Here is a 16,230-nt window from a genome sequence, read left to right as displayed (position 1 = left end):
TCACCCTGCAATTGTCTTTTTTTTCTTTTTATTCCCTGTGAGTAAATGATCCCTCATATAGTGAGGGATGAACATGTCCTTTCTACTAGACCCTCATCAAGAACTTGGCTATGAGACCTTCTTTGAAAACTTGCCTTTCTGGACTTTTTAATATCTGAATAGTTGATATTTGAAATTCTTCCTTTTCCAAAATTCCTTTCTGTTATCTACATGTGTATCACCTCCACCCTGTGGTAAATGTTTCTAGATCAGAGGCTCCATTTTATGATTCTGCCCCCTGCACTCTGCCTGGCATACAATAGGTGCTCAATTAGGATTTGAGAGGCAACACGTGTTTCAAGGCAGTATTAATAGACCATACTTAGTTCTGAAATGCAAATTAGAAGCCTATACATAACATTTGGGTAGTAAAATGATAAAATATATATTTCATTTTCTTCTACCTATGTCAAATAAGACTGGAAGGATATATCAAGAATAACTGTATTTGCTTGTGAGAAGAACTCAGTTTCTAGGAGGCAGAGTTGTAAAGACTTTCAAGACTACAGCTTGCTTGACTTTCGAGTCATGTAAATATTTTCTATATTCCATAATGATTAATGAAAAGATTCTAGCAATAGGGCAATAATTGGCAAATTCTTTATTTTGGCTAATATCAACTGCATTCACTACTACCATTTCTTTAGCTCTTAGCAGAGTCATTCACTAGAAGTTGAATTGTTATTAGACACTGAAAATCAGGACAAGACTGGAGCGGGGGTTTAGATAGAAAGAGGAGAAAAAAGCTCAGGGGAGAACATGGGATCCTGCCAATTATCAGAATGGACTAAAATAGGACATGATAACTTGACCAGATCTAACTCAAGTGCTGGCCTTCCCAAAAAAAATGTTTTCCAAAAAATGTTCCATAACAATTATTCACTGGTCAAAAAAAGGTTGGCATTTTTCAAAGAGAAGATCTCCTAGACATGAAAGACCCGACTCAACCATAGCACTACTATAGAGCTGAGAGCAATTAAGACAGCACTGCAGACACAGCCGTCTCTGGGAACAAGCAGAGATGGCCAGGTTATTTTATGGCATAAAGATGTTGTACACGGTTCTCACGTAGATTTCATCAGGAGGGGGCTTCTTCTTGCTTCCAGGCTCAAGGAATCTTTTAATTGTAGGGAAATTACTTAATTTCACCGTGTACTCCTAAAAAGGAAAGCATACAAGTTCAAAGTTAAGAGCAAGAGAATTAGTAACTATGAAAATATGGTTGTGTTAAATGTCTCATTAAAATTTGTTCAATAACTATCTGTTGAAGGGATTCTACCAGAACTGCAGTCCAACATCTGTCTAAGGTCTGATCTTGTGTAATGATTATTTGCAATCTCTGCCTCCAATGGCAGCATCACCAGGGTTTATGCAAAACCATGTTTCACACAGGATGAGAATTCTCTTCAGAGGCAGCAAAATTAAAAAAAGAAAAAAAAAAAAAACTTAAAGAAGGATTGTAATACTTGGCTTAAAGAGAAAAAAAGGAAGGAAAAAGTACACAGGAAATGCTTCAAGGGTATTGATGTGCTCAGAGGACATGCATGATCCATTTACATAAGAGTGCTTCAAAAGTCATAAGATGGTACAATTTCTATTTTGATTCTGCTTCCTTGTTCTTTTTACTCCTATTAGCAAATGAGTTCTCATTTTGGCTATGTGTGGGAGATGGCCAGCGGCATGCTTCATAGTTGGGCACTCAGACACCAGATATTTATATAAACTGTAATGAAAGAATAAAAAATGTGGTTTTCGCTCAGAGTCAAATCTTAAAATTCTCAGCAATTGAGAAGTTCATTTGCTCTATGAAAAATAACAAAGTATATTTAGTATGTATATGAAGGCATGTATACTCAATTGTTTTTAAAATCTTTTAAAATTGTTTTATTAAAAATATTTATTTTAATATTTCTTAAAAATCTTTTAAAATTCTCTTATTAAATTATCTTACTTTAAAAGATTCATTTTAAATTAAGGTCATTTATTTTTAAGATACTATTAAATGACTATTATGTGCAAGACACAGCTTAATTGGTATACATACAAAAAACATAAATACACATGTCACTAATATTAACAAAACCCTAATATGTCAATTAATATACAAATATTACAATCTTTTTTCATTACTTATTTAAGATCTATTTGTGTTATCTAATTTTGAATATTTTATCAATATTTGAAAGCTTGCTCCAAAGGATCTGTCATTTCAAGATTTACCTGGAGTTCATATTTATGTAAATAAAACGTGTATAACTTTAAACTATCCTTTAGTTAATACAGGAATAACCCTTTAATTAACATTTCTATCAGATTCTGAAGTCCTTTAATGTTGGCACCCCATCTGCTCAGAGATTAAAATTATGTTTCCATAGATGTGCATGGGCTTTAAAAGGAAGTTGTCAACATCATGGATATAAAGTATCAAGGTCCTGGTGCCACAGTTTACCAAAAAAGTTAGGTATTTATCATTTAACCTAGACTTTTTAAATCTTTCACGTATATTCAAAGTATAGTATTTCACTGCCTATTAGTTACGTAAAGCTAAAATGAAAACTTCTTTCATGCTTTCATGACCATGAGCTTTTAACTGTTAGGATTTAAGAACCAGAAAAACAGTTTCAAGTTTATACCTTCATTTCCTTTTACTTAAAATAACCCTCACCACACCCCCCCCCCCTTTTTTTTTTTTTTTTTTTTTTTTTGGTATCAGGGGCTGAACCAGGGGTACTTAACTACTGAGTCACATCCTCAGCCCTTTTTTAAATATTTTATTTAGAAACAGGGTCTCCCTAAGTTACTTAGGGCCTCAATAAGTTGCTGACTCTGGTTTTTTGCAATCCCCCTGCCTCAGCTTCCCAAACCACTGGGATTATAGGCATGGGCATGCACCATCACACCTGGCTACTAAATAGGATCTAGAAATGAATCTCCTTCTCTGTTTCACTCACACACACACGCATGCACACACACCGCACACACACACACCCTTCAAAAACTGAAGCTAGGCCCAAGAGTTCTGGGCCAGTCTTCCAATATACCATTTTATTTACCTGGAGGAAAGGAAATGCAGACAGGATATTAGGAATTTTCTCTTCTAGAGCCAAAATGGTCTGTAGTAGAATCACATCAGCAAGGCTCAGCTGATTACCAACAAGAAAGTTTTGTCCATGACCCCTTAAAATCTGTCCGGTATAAAAGGTTTACATTGGTTATGATATTCCATATGCAAAAGCTGATGAAGCTGTTTTATCAGTGTGGTATCTAACAAGGAGTTTAAATTGTGGTCTTGTCCTTTTATCCTTTTATAACAACATCAATGAAGAGGACACCCCTATATCTAAGGTGGGGAGAAAGAGCACAAACAGGTGTAAAAATTAAAGCAGCCTTAAATATCTGCTCTAGATCAGAATGAGACACTGAAAGGGGGAAGGAAAAACTCAGTTTCTGGACTTGGACTTGCATTCAAAAAGGAATAAAGCCACAGAAATGAACTGATGAGTCCCTGCAGCTCAGGGAGGGGTAGAGTGATATAAGGAACCTAAATGATAAGTCTTCTCCATGGGGTCTACTCGCTTCCCACTCTGTGAACCTTGGGACTTGTAGCAATAAACCAAACCTGACCATGTAAATAAACCTTTCACAACTCCCCTAACAGAGAAAATGAAAAGCTTAAGTTCATGCTGACTCCATTTTGAGAGTAACACATAGATACAGGGATTTGTAAGAACAGATTCTGATTTGGGAGAGGCAAAGAACAGTGGTGACAAGGTGTTCTCCATTTCTCAGTGAACTTTTGGATGTCCACAAGAATTTGTGTGTGTGTACATATGTGTGTGTGTGGGGGGGGGTGCCTGACAGAGACTCTGAATGCGACTCTAAACCAAATATAGCTACTAGGGCCAGACTGGTAAAGCATGGTGAATCCAGAATTTGTAGGCAGAGGCCAAGAGTTTCATTCTGGTTCTCCGTTTTCTAGCCATGTACCTTGCACAGGTCACTGGATCTGATTCCATTCATTACGTACATGAAGGATAACAATTTTTACTTCATAGCTGTGTTATGAGGAGTCCTAACATGGGCCACTGGTCCACTAGACTCACCAATGACTCTTTCCTACTTTACAAAGTGCTTATAGGAAAGACACCATGAAACCAAGCTAGCGAAGACCACCCTCCCCCATTCAATGCCAATTCTTGAAGATAGACAGAGGGAGTTTGTCAAATACGTCTTTCCATAATTTTATATACTCTTGTTTTGTGTTTCATTGAAAGATTTTTAAAAAATTCCTTCTAATTCAGGAAAAAAAGTAATTTAAAGCTCAAAGAAATAAGTATGGTAATACCAAGTAGAAAACTGTAAAACAAGAAGAGCAAAGGGAAGAGAAAATGGAAATGAGTCTCCTCACATCAGGAAGGAGACGATCAGGTAGGATGTTAGATCCTGAGAGCTGTCTAACAAGTGTTTGCTGACTGAATGAATAAGGTAGTTTCTCTTTTCTCCCTTAAGCAAGGTAAGTGTTAGATGAATTATGAATAATAATATAGTCCTCATAGAGTCTGAAGGGTTCCAGGGCTTCAGCTTAGTATTGATGGCCATGATTAGCTGGTTCTTAGGAGTCTGTTAACTTTTAGGTTAGTCCAGCTGGGCTCACCTTACACTGCCCTGAACAAAAAAGGGCATCTATGATGCCCCGTGGGGTAATGTGGGTTCATAGGCTTTTGCCACCTACCTTTTCAAACACAGGAAAGTATCTAATTATGGCCTTCTGGGCCATGTTAACCACTTCCTTTTGTTGATCATCTGGCTTTAAGAAAGGATGCATGATGAGCAGTTCCAGCAGATCCAGTGTCCCCTCCACATACATGTCAATCCTTCAAACAGAAAAGCAGGTGTTTCAGTCCTCCTCCTTGAACTCAACAGCTTTCACCTCAAAGAACACAGAGTGCTTTTTCTTAAGGCTCTGGCAACTTAAGTGCCAAGGAACATTTGCCTAAAACTGTCTGAAGAGCAAAAGTGCAGAGTACACTCTAGTTACAGCTCAAAAACATCCTTCACAAATCAGAACTCTGACAGTCACAGCTGCCCTCTCTCCCCAGCTCCTACTCCCCCACCCTCACCCCAACATCCACACCCTGGTCTCCTGGTGTGCAATGAACTTTACATTTGTTAAAATAATGAATATCATTTAAAGAATGCTTGGAGCACATCAGGCATGATGCCAAACACTCTGCATCCATTATCTCATTGAATCCCATTACACCATGTAGTGTCCTGTACATTATTATTATACCCAGTGTATTGGAAACTGGGGTTTAACCCTTTGCCCAGGATCATGCATTGGGGAGGTGCAAGGACCAGGTTCTCAGTTCAACTATAATGCAATGCATGCTATCCCAGGCTTTGAATGTCTGTTTCCCATTCTTAATATTCAAAGAGAGTAAATTTGCAAGAAAGTTAAAAGGTAGCACTGAAGTATTTAAAGATGCTGAAATCTGAAATAATGACATCTTAGATATATCAGATTTCAATTCCTATCATTTTACTTGAGTCTGATCATAAACCCAAAGACACAATCCTGAAATATTAAAATCCTGATTGTTAAATCCTGGAAGTCAAATTTTCTATCTAGGTTATTTTTTTGACAGAGTGTCTTTTTATAGACACCCCCCACCCTCACTATTTTAAGTTGCCAGCACTATTGTTTATAATTCAATATCCATGTATTTCATTTTTGTATCATTTCCAATATTGGAGGTATAAATTATGATAAGAATTTCAGAGAATTCTAATTCATTTTATGTATGTTTTGCATTTTTGACTCCCTAAAGGTACATTATCCCAAGGTTGGCTTTGTGTCTAAGCAGTGTGCACATACATAAAAACGTTGAAATTTTTCCAGTAAATGAAGAGATGGCCTTTGTGTACATCTGCATTTGTGAGAGATAAAATTTCTCAATTATCTCAGCTCTCTGGGTGACTGACTCTGTGGTGGTCGCTCACTGCAGCATATGGCCAATCTTGTCAAAGGTCATAGGTGGTCTCTCACAATATTCCAGATGACCACAGTTGAGAAGCTATGTGTACACATTTACCAACCACAGTGACATGAATTTATATGCTTTGGTTTTGGGCCTATTTTTTTTAATAAATATTGTTTTTCTGCTCATAAATATTATATCCATGTGACTGTTAGTTTACCTGAGTATTTATGTTTGCAAAAATATCTGGTAACAGATATTTTTTAATTGTGTAAAGTAGAAAAACATGTTCTGCCATGTTTTTATGTTTCTCAAATGAAAACACTTTAAAAATGTAAATAAATATTGTTTTAAATTTAAATTTTATATATTTATTTATTTTTGTGTGGTGCTGAGGATCTAACCCAGTGCCTCACACATGCTAAGCAAGTGCTCTGCCACTGAGCTACAGCCCTAGCCCCAATAAATATCTTTTTAAAGAATTTTTTAAAATTAGTTTGTCCAGAATTATATTTTTAGGATTTTGTTCTTTTGGGATTTTAGACTTAGGGATTTTAGACTTTTTGGAATTTTGATGTTTGGGACTGTGTCTTTAGGAATTATGGTCCAAACTTATTTTACTCAGACTTTCTATACTGAATTTCCAACCCATCTTCATAGCCTTTCTGGAGTTATGTCCCCTGTTCACACTAATGAGGCAGGCTTTAAAGGACATGGGGTGTGCTACAGAGGGTTGCTCATCAGCTAAGGCTCCAGAAAGGGCATCAGAGGAGCAACAGTACAGGGTTCTCTCCTTGAGGTCCTTGCCAAACAGCTGGTGCTTTTCTGCTATGTAGTGCAGAATGCTTCGGGTCTGGACCAACTTCATCCCGTCAATTTCAACCATAGGCACTTGTTGGAACAGCAAGTGGTTACCTGGAAACAGGAGCCTAGAGTTAGAATTGATCTCTTCTTCCTGTTCTCCAACCCCTAAAAAAGGGTTCTACTGAATGAAAAGGAAAAGTGGAACCATCACCTTAGGAAATACCATTAAGCTCCCTGATGAAAGTTAACTTCAATTTCAAACTTCATCCAGGGGAGCAGGTTTAACCATAAAAGAAGATTGAAAACTAACACTTCCCTTTTTTACTTTCACCCCATCAAAAATACCTACCACCAAGACAAGGGATTGGGGAGATCACATATTGAAGATACTTGTTCAGAGCTGCAACAGTCAATATAGTATCCGACAGCTACGCGAAGCTATTTATATCTATATTAGAACAATTAAAATACTAAAAATTAAAATCCAGTTCTTCTGTCACGTTAGACACATTTCAATTTTTCGGTGGTCACGTGTGGCTGGTGGTGGCATCACTGGCTAGTGTAGAACAGGACCTTTCTGTCACTGTGGAGTATACTGAACAGCACTGAGAGAATCTGATCATGAAACCTAAGGTACTGCAGATTCTCAGGTATTCCTGCTGGCTTCTCTTGTTCTAAAGTGACAGACCACTTACTACTAAGTTTGCTATCACTGGTTGAAAAGTAACCCAGAGCCTTCTCCACACTTATATCAAACACCTCCCATACATGCAACTTTGGGATGAGATGTGGATAAAGGATTCAGCACAGCCTTCAAACAGCTGGGGCACTGGATTCAGACCAGTGTCACACACAATAGATGGCATTACAACCCTGGAGAGCTACAGCTCCCTAAAGGGAGCCTTGACTTGGGCCTGGGCCCTGCTGATGGGCTGGGAGGGAATTGCTCATAGGGTTGGTAGGATTCCTTAAGGACATGCTGGTGGTTCCCATGCAGGGGATGGGTACGGAGGGAGCAGGGCTGGCCAAGGGCTAAAGGGAAGCCTTTTGTGGATCTCACTTTCATTTGATAAGTAGATGGTACAAGATGAGAAGAAGGGGAGAAGCAAAACGGAGAGGGAAAAGAGCAGAAAGGTTGGGAGGGCGAGGGGAGGAGACAGGCATGGAGAAGGGCTGTTCACCTGGATGGGGAGGAAATGCTCCTGCCCTTCAGTACACTTTTATTAGAACTCCTGAGCAAGAAGTGACTTCCTGGTAATTGCAGCTGTGTATTCCCTCTTACTTTTCTGGTTTTAGGAATCTATTCTTAATATTTCTCACATCCTTGCCCTTCCACATAAATACCAGTTCTTTAAAAACAGCAGTACTCTAGACAATGGTTTCATTTGCATACTCACCATCCTGCAACTTGTGCAACTGTTCTTTCGTTTCCAGAAATTCTTCATCAAACTAAATTAAAAAAAAAAAAAAAAAAGATACCCCCGGGCCCCAAGAAGGTCAATGTCATTAGAGGTGCAGGACTGAAAACATCAATTTAAATTGCTTCAGGAAGCTGCGACCAAGAGCATACTTAGCATCCATGTCTTGGTTCCTAAATATCACTGCCCACTAACATGATCCAGAGCTCTTACAAGAAAACGTTGATACTGTTATGCCAGAAAGCAAGGAAGTGCTCAAAAATGAATGCTACATGGCACAGGAAAAGGCATGGAGGATCCTATTTTAGAGGGATTCCCTAACCAAATGTGAGACAAATCGAGCATGAAAAGAATGATGTCAGGTATAGATTATAACACACAACAAAATCTCTATGCCCATAAATGATGATTCTAAAACAATAGGGGAAGTGGGTAAAAGATCTGTTATGCAAAATTAGTGCTAACTGATGAAGTATTAATGCTAATGAATGATAAAATTAGCAAATCACCAATTTGCATCTTCCAGTGTAATAACTAATTCTGACAAGTATCATAATGAGTGCTGAAATCATTGGGGTAGAAAATATTCACTCATTCTCCAAGTATCACCCCAAAGTTACTTAACTATGATAAAGGAAAAATGTGTCCTTACAATGGAAGGGTCTGGAGATCTCACTGTCTATCTAATGATCAAACTGAGCTCTGCAAAGGGGAGACTTAAGACATCCGGGTGCTTTCTGTCCTGACAGACAAAGAAGAGCACAGTGACACCTGTAAAAACATTTCAAAAAACATTTCACCTGAATTTAATCACAAGGTAGAAATCAGGCATATCCAGGATGTGGGACATTCTGTGACATAATGACCTGGACTCTTGTCCTCAATAAGAAGAGACTAAAGAGACAGAACCACCAAATGCCTAACTCTAGATTAGAACCTAGATGAGGGGACATTGTTATAACTGCTAATTAACATGTAATAGTTACAGAAACATTTGACAATAAGAAAAATCTGAGTATGGACTGCATATTAGATGTTAGGGACTTATTGTTAATTTTCTTAATTGTTCTTTATCAGAACAATTATTTATTCTTTCTTCCTTCAAATGATTCAGAAAAAATACAGAGAGGAAGGGAGAATGTAAATGTAGCAAAGTGTGAACAACTGGTGCACTGAGTTGAAAGGCATGCTATCACAACATTTCTGTAGGTTTGAAAGTTTTCAAATTTAAAAGTTGTGGGGAGAAAAAGGAATGAAAATGAGGCCCTCTTCTGGTGACATTATGAAATGCATTCTGAAATGCTCCCTATCAATACACTTTGTGACCAGAGTCCCCACTGGCTCTGAGCCTGCACTGCACGCCCAGGTCATTCCAGGGAGGGTGGAGCTGAGTGTAGCAGCAGCAGGCCTCAGTTCATCCACCTGAGCTGGCTGATGTGGATGAAGCAGGGTGACCAGGTGTAGGTGTGGCTTCTGCTACTCACCAGGGTCTTCAAAGTGCAAGGAAAGGGGTCCTAACTCCCCAGAGGATCTTCATCTGAGGCCCACAGGGCAGTAGCAATGAATAGGCAACCACATTAGGACATTTGTCCTAACTCCTGGAAGGTCAGAGGTGATCAAGCAGCTTTCTCTCCATACTATTGTTTCTCAAGCTTTTGATCATGATCACTTAAAACACAAGGGAAAGTAGGGGGACACACATATGCCTGGGAGACTCACATTCAGTACTTGAGAGGGCCCACAAGTATGTAATTTTTAAAACAAGAATGATTCTGATTTTTTTTTTATACTCCTGAGAACACATGTGCTAAATAAATGCTATCCCTCACTAGGGTTACTTTGTATCAAGCTTCATAAACCATTGGTATGTAAGAGAAACAGGCACTGGCAAGCAGGGCAGGAGAAACAGAAGGAAGGAAAAATCCTAAGTAACAGCCTATGGCTGCAGGGATAGAGACAGCATCTTGATTTCTATCCACCCAGTCACTTGTCTTTTCTCCCTACTCCAGGGTACAGTTCCCACATAGAATTCTATAGAGAACTGACCTCTTCCACATGGAACATTCTTTCTTCTAAGTGAATTGCTCAGAAGTCCTGAATCAGGAGTTCCTGGCCTTTAACTTTTCTCTTTTATATGTGTTACTCTCCCTCTTAACATGGGTATTTGCTGGGTTTCTGAGGGGTCTTCAGACAAATGAAGTCCAAAGCATTAAAGCATCAAAGACAGCACAACAAAGACCAACAACCAGCTCAGAGCAATGTCAGCAAGGGCTCAAACCAAGTGCCTGAGAGGAGATGCCGATTCCCTGAATCAGGACAGCTGATTTTCAGCAGATGCTAGCCACCTCAAGCCACCTCATTACTTAGGTGTGTGTGTGCTTTCCACAATAGGACCAACCACTCAGTCCTGGGTCACTGGAAATCACAAACTTGTCTAGTGGATGCCTGAGAATAAATTTAGCTAAAAATGTCTTTTTGTAAAGAGATAGGGAGTGACCCTCAACACCATCTTTTAGGAACTGCTACTATAAACCATATGGTTGGCAGCACAAGGAGGATCAATCTAGTTCCCTTCACCCTGGAGATCCCACTGGGCTCATTATTCTGACCTATCAGCCTGTGCAGTATGATTGGTCTTTGGTAGGTGATTATATGACCTAAGTTCTTTTTGTAAACTTATTTAAGGCTGGGATTCTATTACTATAAGGAAGACTCTTGACTCATAAGAGAGTAGGAAGGGCAGAGAGGAACGAAGACAGGGAAAAGAGGATGTTATGACATACATATATAAGACATCTATCAAAACCTATAAAACAAATCAAGAACTACAAAATACGAAGCCTACTAGAATTAGACAAGTGACAAAGAAGTAAAGTCAATCAGGTTCAGGTCCTGGGACCACAATTTCTTTCATTCTCTTCTTCATACAATTAGAAAATAAAAGCTAAGACAACAGGGGATGGTGGGGAAGTTCTTATTCAGATCCAGCAATTGCTGCTCTGTAGAAATTAGGGCCAGTATCATCAGATCTTTTAATTTCTTAAGAGAAGTCAGAAGCAAGATTTGTTTATAAAAATGATGTCAACCAATTTAGAAAACTGTAAAATACTGTGTGGAAAGTTATAACAACATGCAAAATAAAAACAAAAACCCATATTTGTTATCTTTGGAAATTGCTAGAGTAACAACCAATTGTCCTGAAAATTGATAAAGAGAATCAAACATTTACCAAGATTTTTCTATATGTACCATATTTAAAAATTAAATAAAGAGTGAAAATTATTCGTTATAAGGGAATCATCACTAATAAATTTAGGTGAAATGATAGAAAAATTGCTATTGTGTAATTCTAACAATGATGATGATCAGTAGCTGCTAAAAGCACCAGTTGAAAAAGTGATGGGTAAATTATAATGTGTGCATCAGGCTGACATCACAGGAAATAGTGGTCAAGCTCAGTGTCACTGAAAACCAGACAACAGACATTATGCAGCCCCTGATGTGGTATAATAGAAGTATGCTCTCAGTTGCCCTCCTAATGTAGTCTGGAAAGAGAAAAAGAAAAAAAAAAAAAAAAAAAACTAAGAAAGAAAAAAATCTGAATTTATTCACACCACTGGAGTCAATGTGCAACTTATAGGAAATATAGAGAAGAGAGGAGGTATTAAAACAAGAGCAGCCTCTTTTTATCACATTATCTCACAATGACTCCCAGAGGGTAGATAGGCCAAATCCAGAATGGGTGAGATTCTACAAGGCAGGGTTTTTCACAAATAAATGACTTAGAAACAAATGCAGATACCTAGCACCCAGATCTTGGCTTCTAATATAATTTTCTACTATAAGGGACCAGGTCCCCTTGGAGAAATACTTGATTCTATTAGAGCAGTGAAAATACAAGATAAGCATAGAACATCTCATAGTGTCAGAACGTAATGAAGTGCTGAGAAAAAGAAAAAAAGGAAAAGAGCCCCACTGGACAAAGCTGGAACAACCTGAGCAATAACTAAATGGTGTGTGTGTGCACGGGTGTATGTGTGTGTGTAGCAAATCTTCCTTACATAAAAATTCCAAATGTGAACACTCCCTCCGCCAGGAGGTGGAGTTTTAGTTCCCATCATGTTGAGTGTGGGCTGAACTTAATGATTTGCTTCCAAAGAATACAGGGAAAAACAGTAACAACAATGGAGGAATGTGACAGACCTTAACCAAAAAATCATGATTAACAGCTCTAGTGATGATTCACGTTGATATCATCTAACCCAGGCTAAGACGCAAAGAGAACATCAGTTTGGCACTTCCTGCCCTCAAACTAATAAATCCATCTAATCATGGGAAAACATCAGACATGGAGAACATAGTCTACAAAAATATAGTCAAGGAGTCAAAATAAAAAAAAGGCTGAGTAACTATCACAGATTGAGGGCAAGTAAAGAAACATACAAATATGGTGTTGAATCATGGAACAGAAAAAGGACATTAGTGGAAAAAAATAATGAAAGCAAATAAAGTCTGTAGTTAGTCACACATTTCTTAGTTTGACATGTCAGATGTTATTATTAAGGAAGAGAATGTTACATGGCACAATTTTACAACTTTCTATAAATCGGGAATTATTGCTAACTATAAAGTTTATTTTTAAAATTTGGAGGAAACTTGTAGAATTTTAAAATACTGAAAGACACAAAACTAAATGCAATATGTTGACCTTGTTTAGATATGGACTAGAATAAACTACTAAAAAATCGGAGACAATCAGACAGAGTGTTAGATGATAAAAAGTAATTATTTACTTCATTGGGTGTGAGAATGCTATTGTTTAAGTTTTAAATTCCCAACCTGTTAGAGAGAAATATGGAAGTACATTCTTCCCAGATGAAATGATAGATTTTTGGATTTTACTTTAAAATGCTCCCACAAAACAAGAGGAGCTTGACCAAATAGGATTAGTATAAAGTTAAAGATTGTTGGAGCTGGATGATGGGCGCCTGCATAGAATTTATGGCAATGCTCTATGTGGTCTGTATTTGAACTTTTCATAATAAGAAACTAACGGAACAAAAATGCCATGTGGACCAAGGCTCCCAAGTATGCAAGGAAGATGCCAAGGTTGCCAGTTGACCCAAAGCACAACTGTGATTTTGGTGGAGGATGAATAGGTACTCCAAAACTTATTGTTTCCTCAAAGGTCTCAAAGTTGTATGGCAAATCTGTGAAGAAACAGCAGAGAGGGTACCTCGACTCCAGCAGCAGCTAAAACCCATCTTACGGATTCCATGCGGCCTCTTCCGTTGGGGTAGTGGAGCTTGGGCCTCGCTGCCATGATGGCTTTTCAGGCTTCTGAAAAACAAATGCAGCAGACAGCTCCTCACACACGTTCTTAGTGCAGCGTCCTCCGCCAGTGCTCAGGGGCTATATGAATATTCAGGATTTTGGAACAGGAAATTGTTTTCTTTTATTGCTGCATTTCCCCTTACTCTAAAAAAACACACCACCATTTTAAAACATGGAATAAAGAAAAAGCAACAGATTTGGCTTTCATATTGTTTCTATTTATGATTTCTTGTTCTGGATCCTGGGAACCTGGGGGCGAGTTGTTGTAAAGACATTTGTGCTAGCAGTACGGTATGTCACAGATTCACCATATCATTACGATGTTTTTTGACCTTGAGAATCTTAGGATTTTTCCAAATTCAGCTTGGAGGGGCAAGTCACAGAGGGCCGCGGAGGCGAACTGCATGCACACTGGAATCTAAGTATTCATGTTTCACATGCATCCTCATACGTTATCACAGCAACTGGGAGGTGAACAGGCCAAACATTGCTATTGTCCGCAAGAAGTGAATTTCGGTGGCTCTCCCGGCCCCGCACGTGTCCAGTCCCTGCTAGGAATCTCTCTGGCTTGCAAAATGCGCCCAGGCCACACTTGGCTCTCTGAAAACTAGACTTTCAGCTCAATCTATGAAGGGCTGGCAGGAGTCGCCTGGTCGCCTGAGGCAATCTGAGCCTCCCTTCCCCTGGATTCAGACTTCGCAAAGGGGGGTTATAAACGTACACAGAGCCAAGAATGACCCAACCCCAACATAGGGGCCCGCGTCTGCCCAAATGGGGGCGAAGATGCAAAAGACAAGAGGGAGGAAGACAAGGAAAGGACTGAAGAATGAGGGCGTGAGGGATGGATGGGGCGGTCAGGGGCTCGGAGAATCGCCGGGAGGAGAAACAACAAGAGGGGAAAGGGCGGGCAGGGACGGTGGGAGGGAGACAGACCTGGGGTCCACTCGGAGCGCCACGAACTGCACAAAGCGCTCGGCCAGCTGTCTGCAGCGAGGTGGGCGGAGCGCCAGAAGGCGGGGCTCTCCACATGGGCGAGGCTCCGGGAGGACTTCACCAATAGAGACGGCAATATTTAGCATGCCCCACCCAGCTGCAAGGGATTCTGGATACTGTGAAAAAAAATCCCCAATTTAAGCCACTTTCATTTAGATTTTAGCATTTTGGGGGAAACAAAATTACCTTTACTGTGAATATGTTAGGTTTTGTTTTAGTTGCAATATATTGTTATATGCAAAACATGGAGGACAAACTCAACCTATGCGTAAAGTTATGAATCTCTTCAGGTTTATATAGCCTGTGTCCCGCACCGTTCTCTCGGATGTGAGGGCGATCTGGCTGCGACATCTGTCACCCCATTGATCGCCAGGGTTGATTCGGCTGATCTGGCTGGCTAGGCGGGTGTCCCCTTCCTCCCTCACCGCTCCATGTGCGTCCCTCCCGAAGCTGCGCGCTCGGTCGAAGAGGACGACCTTCCCCGATAGAGGAGGACCGTTCTTCGGTCAAGGGTATACGAGTAGCTGCGCTCCCCTGCTAGAACCTCCAAACAAGCTCTCAAGGTCCATTTGTAGGAGAACGTAGGGTAGTCAAGCTTCCAAGACTCCAGACACATCCAAATGAGGCGCTGCACGTGGCAGTCTGCCTTTCTTTTGACCATCAAACTGCAAAATGTACGTAGTGTTTTTGGATTTTTGTGTTTTTCTCCCTTCCTTTCTTCTTTTTTTTCCTCCCTCATAAGAAAGCAACGTTCCAGCTCTTAGGAACGTCATAGAGGTGTACTTACCTTTTAAATGTTGTTAATTAGGCAAAAGACTTCAAGTAGCTATCTAGTTTTACATAAGTACTCTCAACCCATATATGATTAGATCTGTTTTTTTCCTAGTCTTGTACAGACATACCTTTTCCCCCCGCTTTTTTTCTTCCTTTATCCCAATGGTCATCTTAAGCAATCCCTTCAATCTGGACACTTCAGAGGAGTACTATAAGCCTCAGGGCCAAACAGCACCTTAACTGAGGACATTGGGGTTTTAATGGGCGTGGTGTTAAAAAAGAAATTTAGCTCATGAATAAGTTAAAACTTTAAAAATTTCAACTACCAAGCCTATATTAATGGAAAAGAATACAAAATTCACATGAATTTTAAAGTTAAAAATATATAACTGGCCTGAGGATGTGGCTCAGTTGCAGAACAAATATTTGCCTGGCATATTTGATCCCCAGCCATATATATTGTTTACACATATATAAACAATTTTTGTTCTTTTTAGAGGCAGCTTTTGCTATTTCTCAGACTATAACATGTTACTGATTATTGTCTTCACCCATGAGGGGCTCTTGAGAGTATCTTAACCCGATCAGATTTTATTTTTAGTAGATTGCTCTGACAGGAGTGTGGAGAATGAATTAGAAATGTGCCAGTATAGAAAGAGAGCTCTGTTAAGTGTCTGCGTGAACTCAGGTAGCATTGTGAGCTTGAAGAAGATGGAAAAGACCAGATATAGATAGAAGGCAGAGGATTGACTCATGAGGGAAGGAAGAAAGAGGAAAAGTCTAGAATAATGCCCCAATACCAATTCTCTCTCTCTCTCTCTCTCTCTCTCTCTCTCTCTCTCTCTCACCCACACACACACACACATTTCCTTTCATACCTCCCTACT

At 39.4% G+C, this 16,230-nt stretch overlaps 1 protein-coding gene across 1 annotated transcript; it reads right to left on the bottom strand.

Annotated features, from left to right (window-relative positions):
• Positions 1 to 616: 616 nt before the first annotated feature.
• Positions 617 to 14,632, bottom strand: LOC306666416 (glutathione S-transferase A4). Its single transcript, XM_079148482.1, has 7 exons — positions 14,510 to 14,632; positions 13,479 to 13,582; positions 8,222 to 8,273; positions 6,803 to 6,935; positions 4,772 to 4,913; positions 3,093 to 3,224; positions 617 to 1,197 (listed from the first exon to the last, which is right to left on the bottom strand). Exons 2-7 carry the CDS (start codon positions 13,563 to 13,565, stop codon positions 1,075 to 1,077), a joined length of 669 nt encoding a protein of 222 aa, XP_079004608.1. The 5' UTR covers positions 13,566 to 13,582; positions 14,510 to 14,632; the 3' UTR covers positions 617 to 1,074.
• Positions 14,633 to 16,230: the final 1,598 nt, after the last annotated feature.

The sequence above is a fragment of the Sciurus vulgaris genome (assembly GCF_902686455.1).
Source record: "Sciurus vulgaris genome assembly, chromosome: 7".
NCBI lineage: Eukaryota > Metazoa > Chordata > Mammalia > Rodentia > Sciuridae > Sciurus > Sciurus vulgaris.
Note: the sequence above shows the minus strand (reverse complement) of the source record. Positions and strands in the feature narration are given on the sequence as shown.

Excerpts from the sequence above, each read along its gene's own strand:
- LOC306666416 (XM_079148482.1), bottom strand. The coding sequence starts at position 13,565 with ATGGCAGCGAGGCCCAAGCTCCACTACCCCAACGGAAGAGGCCGCATG. Across the intron at positions 8,274-13,478 it reads TAGCTGCTGCTGGAGTCGAG|TTTGATGAAGAATTTCTGGA; the intron begins GTACCCTCTCTG and ends TTTTTAATTTAG. Across the intron at positions 6,936-8,221 it reads GTTGCACAAGTTGCAGGATG|GTAACCACTTGCTGTTCCAA; the intron begins GTGAGTATGCAA and ends TCCTGTTTCCAG.